Raw genomic sequence first — 9,008 nt, 5'->3', positions numbered from 1 at the left:
CTGACTGGGGATGGGGTGTGAGGGGAGGGGTGGGGATGGTTTTGGGATGATTAAAGCACATTACATTCATTGTGCACTTTATTTCTATTATTATTACATTGTAATATATAATGAAATATACAAATGTATGTTGGCATACATTATGTTATATACAAATATACAACATAGTGTAGAATCAGTGGGAGCCCTGAGCTTGTTTTCCTGCAACTAGAGGGTTCCCATCTAGGGGTGATAGGAAACAATGACAGATCATCAGGCGTTAGATTCTCATAAGGAGCACACAACCTAGATCCCTCCCATGTGCAGTTCACAATAGGGTTTACACTCCTATGAGAAACTAATGCCGCCACTGATCTGACAAGGGGGTGGAGCTTGGGTGGTGGGGAGTGGCTGTATATACACATGAAGTTCCACTTGCTCTGCAGCCCTGTTCCTAACAGGCCATGAACCAGTGCCAATTCATGGCCTGGGGTTGCGATATATATTATATAGCTCTGGATCGTATATATCAATAGTATAGATGGCCAGGCACAGTGGCTCACGCCTATAATCCCAGCAGTTTGGGAGGCTGAGGTGGGCAGATTGCTTGAGCTCAGAAGTTTAAGACCAGCCTGGGCAATGTGGCAAAACCCCATGGTGGGAGCAAGCCCTAGTGCAGGGGCTCAAGAGTCCCTTTACAGAGTTTTCTGGGGTTTTATTACCCTCTAGAGGTTTCCCATTGGTTACTTGGTGCCATTCCCAAGTAACCATTGGTACATTTCCCATTGGTTACTATGTAAATGAAGTAGTGGCCTTGCAACCAATCAGAGGCTGAAGTGTAGTTGCAAAGGTTACACCCTATTCAAGCATCTGATTGGTTGTGGAAAGCAACCAATCAGAGGCTAAAGTGAAGTTACAGAGTTATACTCCTATGCAAATGTCTGATTGGTTGCAAAAAGCAACTAATCAGAGATACTTTCAACTTTCCGTGTGCCACGCAGAAAAAAGGGGTGGGGATTGAAAAGGGAGTAGCCTCTGGTTCTTTTGTTACTTAGGTGTGGAAAGTTGGGGATTTCCTTTTGAATTAGTTTTAGGAAGTCAGCATGAATTGGCTTTAGGCTTCCTGCCTCCCGACCCTATTCTACTGCCTCAATTCTACAGTCACTTTCCAGTGTTGCAAGTATCTCAAGCCTGCTTTCACTATATAGACCCAGTCATTCGAATATGTGCTTCCTTCTGGGGCTTCTGCTCACCAATTACCTGCTCAGCACCTCCAATTTGATGTCTTAGTGCGCTCAAGGATGAGCTCATTGTGCTCTTCTTGCCCCATTTATCTAACTCCAATGTCACCAGCTCTTTCCTCAGTGTTCCCCATCTCAGTAAATGGTGCCCCCCTCCTGCTATTTGCTTATGTTGGAAACATTGGAGTAGGGCTGCATCATTATCTTCTGGGATGCTTAGCACCAAAATGTGTCTTATTGTATTTTGAAATAAAAAAATGACTGCATATCATAAAGTAAATCTTTAAAAATTCTAATTTTCCCATAGTAACAATTATGATGCTGATGCTCTAAAAATGAATATCAAATCCTTTTCAAAATAATTTAGGGCCCCATCATTGCTGTTGCTCTAAGAACTGTTTGGTAGTCCAGCACTGTCTAGGAGTCAATAGTCAGAAACCATTTCCTGTTGACTCTACGACCTAAAATATTTTCAAATCTTTCTACTCCTCTCTGGCACCAGTGAACTGTACTCCAAGTCATCCTGACCACATATCTGAAATTCTGCAATAGCCTCTGAACCCTTCTCACTGCTCTAGTTTATTCTCTACATAGCATCCAGACCAGGCAGAATGATTTCAGGGACACACATAACTGATCCTGTTCTGTTGTTCTACTGCCTAAAACTTCTCAGTGGTTTCACAGTGCCTTTACGATAAAATCTCAGATCCTTAATAGGCCCAAGACCTTGCCACCTTGCTAGGAATCAGCCTCGCCTCTTAATGTTCCTTTAAAGAGTCAAGCTCCTTAGAAACCTTTATACACAATTTACTCTCTGCCAAGAGCTCTCTCTTCCTCCTGGCTTCTCTTTCTCCAGTTCTTAGATTTAATGTTCTTTCTTCAGATAAGCCTTTCTTAACGTCCTACACCAGGTCAATGCTTCTTGTTAAACACTTCCTTAGTAACCTCCAGTTTGCTTTGTGAGTAAAGGATTATTTGTGTAACTAATAGTTTAATGTCCCCTCTTCACGTTAATGCAAACTTCCTGAGAAAGAGTTGGTAACGCACACGAGTAATTCAGGGATCTCTGAATCCAGTTGTGTCTGATTCTAGAGCTCATGTCCACAACTACCAAGTGTTCATAAATCTGCTCATCCTGGAGGATGGCTTTTTGCTTCTTTATTCCATGATAGCCAAATGTTGATGCACGGGAAACCCTGCATCATATAACATCGCTGAGCAAATTCTGCAGCAATGATGTTGTGCTGCTGGTGAACCCCTCTGTGCATGTTCTGTGAGTAGTGGACCATATACACCTCAGCTTTTACTTTCTGTTGACTACAGGCTGGACTAGCTGCGCTAGACTCCAGATCTCTTATTGTATAATCCCCACATGCTTAAACAGGGGTGACATTAACCACTTTACAGGGTTGTAATAGTACTCATTTGGTCAATAAATACGTAATGAGCATTCAATATAGGCCAGACCTTGGTTTAGATGCTGGGGATGCCTTTAGCAGAGTGCTTATCTCCTTTAATGTTCCAGCTGGTCACTATTACTAGTAGTGTCATAATTGTGTGTCGATGTTTGCTTATGTCACGGGGTATGAGATTTGTGACATCTGCCACTCATGGCAGGGTCCCTGCGGCGCCTGGACCTCCAGCGGCACGAGGGCGTTGACTCCAGGGCATCACTGCGCGGCGTGGCCGCCTCTCTGCTCCAGGCCGCCAGAGGGCGCGTGGTCTCTACCGCCCCTCCGCGGTGCCTGAGTCTACCCCTTACCAGCCACCCGGCCTCCGTTCCCCTCCCCAGCGGCGCCTGCCCCGCCTTGCATTCCCAAGCTCCGCCCCCGTTGCCCCTAGCGGCTGTTTGTTGACTTCCGGCAGCGCGGTTGTAGTTGATCCACGGAGTTTCGCCATGCGGAACTGGGGGGCTTTCGCGGCCCGCGTCTGGGCGGAGTAGCTGCCTTAGCCCCGACCAAACCGTCCTCTACAGCCTCCTGGCCCCGGCGCCGGCTGCCCGTACCGCCTTTGGCATGAAGGAGCCCGAAGAGCTGTTGCCCGGTGAGTCGCGCCCGCGCCGGTGGCGGAAGGCCGGGAGGGAGGGTCCGCGGGCGGGCGGGCGGCATGGCCCCGCCTCCGGATCGGCCCTGTAAGGGAACAGGCCCGAGGCTTGGCGGCCGGACTGGGGCGGGATCGCTGGTTGCTCTCTCACGAATGACTGAGGGCAGAGGACCGCACGGGAAGAACAGGATGGGGGAGAACGGGAAAGAGGGTGCCTGTCTTTCTTATGCTTTTAAAATAAGCTTTTGATGAAATTCTTGAAGGCGGGACACTTTTTTTTTTTTTTTTTGAGACGGAGTTTTGCTCTTGTTGCCAGGCTGGAGTGCAATGGCGCGATCTCGGCTCACCCCAACCTCCGCCTCCCGGGTTCAAGCGATTCTCCTGCCTCAGCCTCCGAGTAGCTGGGATTACAGGCATGCGCCACCACGCCTGGCTAATTTTGTATTTTTAGTAGAGACGGGGTTTCTGTATGTTGGTCAGGCTGGTCTCGAACTCCCGACCTCAGGTGATCAGCCCGCCTCGGCCTTCCAAAGTGCTGGGATTACAGGCGTGAGCCACCGCGCCCGGCCAGGCAGGGACACTTTTTACCTATCTGTAAACTCCCCAAAGTGCAGACTCCAGACTTGTGCACTTTGGAGGTCCTGAGCTCCCGGTTATGTATTGAATGTGGTAAAGAGTGAGTGATCAGGGTTGTGGGGGTAAAAGGGGATACAGGAAATAAATTGGATAAAGAGGAAGAAGAGGGACCCTTTAGCGAGTGTTCTTTAGCCTTTTTTTCCTGAGCTCTATAGTTAGAAATACTTTTGACATTGTGCCCCGATACCCCATACATACTGTGTAACAGAAATAGATGTCTCGTGATGCAGTCCTTGTTCTAACCACTTAGATTCCACACACACCTTTTTGATAATGCATTCTTTTAAAATGCTAATCGTGATCCACTGAATTGATTTTCTGACCCACTAGTAGGTCACGACCATGTTGAAAAAACACTGGGTTTGAGCAGAAATTATACCTTCACTGAAATATGTATGTTTTCTTCCATGCTCCTGGCCGGAACTTAGATTCCTGTCCTGCAGTTCACAATTTAGTGAGACATACAGGAAGGTGAACAAAATGACCATACAAATTGACAGTAGATGTTACAGGGCCAGAGCAGAGCCACCAAACCTTGGCTTGGGATGAGGGTATCAGGGAAGCCAGGGGAGCCAGGACAAAACAGTTAAAATGTTAAAATAATTCATTCTGGGGAAACTCAGAGTCTGTTCTAGATCCTAGTCGAACTGAGATGCCTCACAGTGGTTCTCAAAAAGTTGTCCACAGTGGCTAGTCTCTTGCATATTAATATTTATTATTAATACTTATATTCGCCATGTTTTCCTTTCTGGTACGAATTAGTTTATGTGTGATCACCCCCCTTGGGATTTCCCCAGAAGCTGGACCTGGCCTACTATTTGGTGTATGTGTGTGTTTAAATGGTTTTTGGGAACTGGTAGGGGTTTTTAGTCTCTCTTCAAAATGATGCTGTGCCACAACAGTTTGTGAATACTACTCAGATCAGGTAATGACCTGATGTAGAATGTTAAATCTCAACATCCCAGTGTACTCCTCTCCCAATCTCCTAGGACCGTGGCATTTTGTGATGTTGTTTTGGGGGGAAAGATAAACCATCCTTTCCTATGTACTGTTTCTAGAAAGAGAAAAAGACATCTCTATGACTGACTGTAGTACATGAGTAAGATGAGAATTAGAAACTTCCTGAGTAGCTGTGTTGAGAGGATCTTTTCATTTTGTACTGGATCCCTAAACATTCTGAATTCTCAGAAATCAAGAAAAGCTGAAGTGCTCCTTTGCTGACGACTTGGGTAACCTGTCTTTTATATTAACAATGTCGAAAGTTATATTCGACTACCTACTCACCATTATGATGAATTCGTAAACAAAACATTGAACAGTTACGAATATACATGTGTGTAAGGGGGACCCTTTCTGTGTGAAAAGTAGAACACACAATGGCTACTTTGTGCCAGGCAATATGGGTAGTGCAGACAGTTTATACCTTCTGTAACCTTAGAAAATAGTTGGAAAAAAACAACATTTGGGGTAACAAATGGTGAACTCTGTCTGTGTTTCAACACAGAAAAGCAGTGACTTTTTTGTTGTTGTTGTTTTTTTTTGAGACGGAGTCTTACTCTATCGCCCAGGCTGGAGTGCAATGATGTTGTCTTGGCTCACTGCAACCTCTGCCCCTGGGGTTCATGCGATTGTCCTGCCTCAGCCCCCCAAGTAGCTGGGATTACAGGCGCCCACCACCATACCCGGCTAATTTTTGCATTTTTAGTCAAGACGGGGTTTCACCACGTTGGACAGGCTGGTCTCAAACTCCTGACCTCAAATGATCCACCTGCCTAGGCCTCCCAAAGTGCTGGGATTACAGGTGTGAGCCACCACACCTGGCCAACATTTTTAAAGTATAGCTTTTCATTGCTTTGTGAGGACCTCATCTTACATATTATGCTACCTACCAAGCTCTCTAATCAAACTGTTACACAAATCTTGCTGACATTTGTAATTTTGCTGATTTGTGTAACAGTTTAATTAGAGAGATTGCTAGGTAGCACAATTATTTGCCATATAAATTCTACAAATCACATAGTTCAGAGAAGCCAGTGATCATTTCCAGCTCTTATGGTGGAAGAAGAGTTTACAGAGGCAGCTATGAGCTAACACTTTGAGGATGCTAGGCTCTGAGCTGAGTTCTTTATTCATGTCATCTCGTTTAATCCTTACAGCAACCTTTGAATACCTAGTTGCCTTTAAAGCCTGTTTTTTTTTTTTTTCTAGCTGCTTTCCCTTGGTTCAAATGAAAGAGATAGTGGTGGAGTAATTTGTTTCTCTCTGTGCTGTCTCTGGTTTTATGGGTATTCATTGGGATTACCAACAGAGAAATTAAGAGTTCACCATTTTGGCCAGGTGTCATGGTTCACACCTGTAATCCCAGCACTTTGGGAGGCCGAGGCAGGAGCCCAGGAGTTTGAGACCTGAGCCTAAGCCCAGGAGTTTGAGACCAGTCTGGACAACGTGCTAAAACCCCGTCTGTGCAAAAATTACAAAATTTAGCTGGACATGGTGGCACACGCCTATAGTCCTAGCTACTCTGGAGGCTGAGGCGGGAGGATTGCTTGGGCCCAGGAGGTCGAGGCGGCAGTTAGCCGTGATTGGGCCGCTGCGCTTCAACCTGGGTGACAGAGTGAGGCTCTGTTTCAACAAAAATAAAAAGAGTTCACCATTTGGGCTAACGTCGTTTCCCTTGCATGAGAACACTGGAGGTTCCTTGGAAAAACTGGACCAGAGAAAATCCAAATTGACTGATAGAGACTCTCCCCATAGATATCCTGATGAAGTTAATGAGGAAGCTAAATACTGTCCTGTTTCTGTGTTTGGAGAAAAGCTGTGAGTCAGAGGCCAGACCATGAGGTGTTAACCAGAGCAAGACTAGCACAAATTGTACCATTTCATTCCAGGGAATAGACATCTACTTGGTGACAGCAGAACTATTAGTAATAGATGACTGCCTTCCTTGTGATAGTATATTTCTTACTTTGTGCCAGTATATGAGTGATACATGTTCAGTCTAGTAGATTTCAGAGATAAAACTATAATGGAGTCTGAGGAATAAGAAAGACTGATTTAAGGTGGAAGAAGGAAGGCTTAAACATTGCCAGAGTGGGGGCAAAGCTGTCATGAGACAAGAGGTTTGTATGGATAAATTACTGAAAAGGTATTTTAATAACAAGCAACATAGTAAAAGTTATAAAATAGAGACCATCTTATATTTGCAGATTCGGGTGCTGTGTTTACATTTGGGAAGAGTAAATTTGCTGAAAATAATCCCAGTAAATTCTGGTTTAAAAATGATGTCCCTGTACATCTTTCATGTGGAGATGAACATACTGCTGTTGTTACCGGTTAGTATTACAATCCTGAATGAGGACAGTAATACTTAGAAAATTCTAAATATTATGTTATAGATACGCTGCTGTGTTTTAAACATGTTGAAAATGTATCAAAAGTGTTGTTTTTTACTTTGCCAGAGAATTCTTCACAAAATAAGTCATCAGGAGTGTCTTTTCAATTTTAAGTTTCCTTAGTATATTTAAGTATGATTTTCTATACACACAACTTTCTTGAAATGAATCTATTTCAATATAATTAAAAAACTGTTACTGTATAATTTTAGAAACTCTTTCCCACCTAATAGAATCTGGTTATACGTAGATGAACAAGGTAACTTGTTTCAACACAGAAAAGCAGTGACATTTAAAAAGTATAGCTTTTTATTGCTTTGTGATGACTCATCTTACATTGTGTGAAAAATGCTTCGGTTGATTATTTCTTTTTCCCTCCCACCAGGAAATAATAAACTTTACGTGTTTGGTAGTAACAACTGGGGTCAGTTAGGATTAGGATCAAAGTCAGCCATCAGCAAGCCAACATGTGTCAAAGGTTTGGGATCTTTTTACCTTTTCACAAACTGTATAAAGTGTTTTTATGTTGACCGTGTGATTCTTTAATGTCATAAATAATAAAGCCTTTAGTTGTTTATTTTCTGGCATTTGCTTGAATATTATTAGCATTTAACTTATCTTTTATGTGATATTCAGAACTGCTTTTATATGTTAGGGTCTAAAAATCAGATTGATTTTAAATCCAGGGACCACAAAGGAAGTGATGATTTTATAATATTGCATTTGAACATCCCCCCTCCTTTTTTTTTTTTTTTTTGCTTGCTTGTAAAACTACTTACATATTACTGTTATTGTATATACAGAGAACAAACATATGTTAGAATTTTGAGCTTTTCTCATTTAATAGAGTTGTGGACATTATGCTTCTATTTAGTTGCTGGTTTTATAAAACATACTTATCCTGCTTTATATAGTGACTAGGTGAAGTAAACAAAACATCGAGACTAGGGATTGATTAGTACTAGTGTAAAAGAGCAACAGGACAAAATATTTGAAATCAGGAGTGTTCTAGAAAATATTAGATATATAATACCCTTACAAAGCTTTCTGGATGTTATATGCAAAACCTCTCTTTGGGTATAACCTGTGAACATCAGCTAAACTTGAAAGGATGATGGAGATTCCTTGAGATGTAGTAAGAGCAGTATTTTTGATCTTCCTGGCTAGATTTTAATTTCAGCTCAAAATGTCAGTGTAGCTTATCATATTCATGCTGTTTATAGGAATTGTTATGGAACTTTTAAAGTATTCCATGTGTTCAAAAAGTATTTATTGAGCACAGTCTAAGCACTTGGGGATATTCACAGTGACCATGACCCTTACTCTCAAATATCTTATCTAATAGAGAAGCTAACAGAATTGTTTAGACTATGGGATCCTTGAGACCAGGAATTCTATCTTAGTCATCTTTTTGCAGCCCCTATGCCAAGCACTTAGGAGATGTTCTTTAAATGTTTTTTGAATATGTAGATGAATGAATGAACAACTTTGATTCATACGTGTATACCTATCAATATTGGTCTTTCAGTTTTTCATTGAATGTGGTAGAAGGTGAGCTTGATAACGGTGATGGCACTTTAGGTAATGGATCAGATTGGTGAGGAGGCAGCATAATAGAATGCAGTGAGTCTCAGCACATATTAACTACCTGTGAAGTTGTTTTTGGTTTTTTTTTTTTTTTTTTGAGACAGGGTCTCGCTCTGTCGCCCAAGCTGGA

The 9,008-nt window shown here is 42.7% G+C and overlaps 1 protein-coding gene across 1 annotated transcript in view; it reads left to right on the top strand.

The window, feature by feature from the left end:
- Positions 1–3,038: 3,038 nt before the first annotated feature.
- RPGR (retinitis pigmentosa GTPase regulator) overlaps positions 3,039–9,008 on the top strand; it is a 60,115-nt gene continuing 54,145 nt past the window's right edge. Inside the window, exons 1-3 of the mRNA XM_011942636.1 lie at positions 3,039–3,263; positions 7,106–7,231; positions 7,677–7,769. Coding sequence (XP_011798026.1) covers positions 3,236–3,263; positions 7,106–7,231; positions 7,677–7,769 — 247 coding nt within the window. The 5' untranslated portion in view covers positions 3,039–3,235. The remainder of the gene's footprint in view (positions 3,264–7,105; positions 7,232–7,676; positions 7,770–9,008) is intronic.

Source organism: Colobus angolensis, unplaced genomic scaffold (assembly GCF_000951035.1).
Source record: "Colobus angolensis palliatus isolate OR3802 unplaced genomic scaffold, Cang.pa_1.0 Scaffold103, whole genome shotgun sequence".
Lineage (NCBI taxonomy): Eukaryota > Metazoa > Chordata > Mammalia > Primates > Cercopithecidae > Colobus > Colobus angolensis.
The sequence above is the reverse complement of the archived record's forward strand: the minus strand, read 5'-3'. Positions and strand labels throughout refer to the sequence as shown.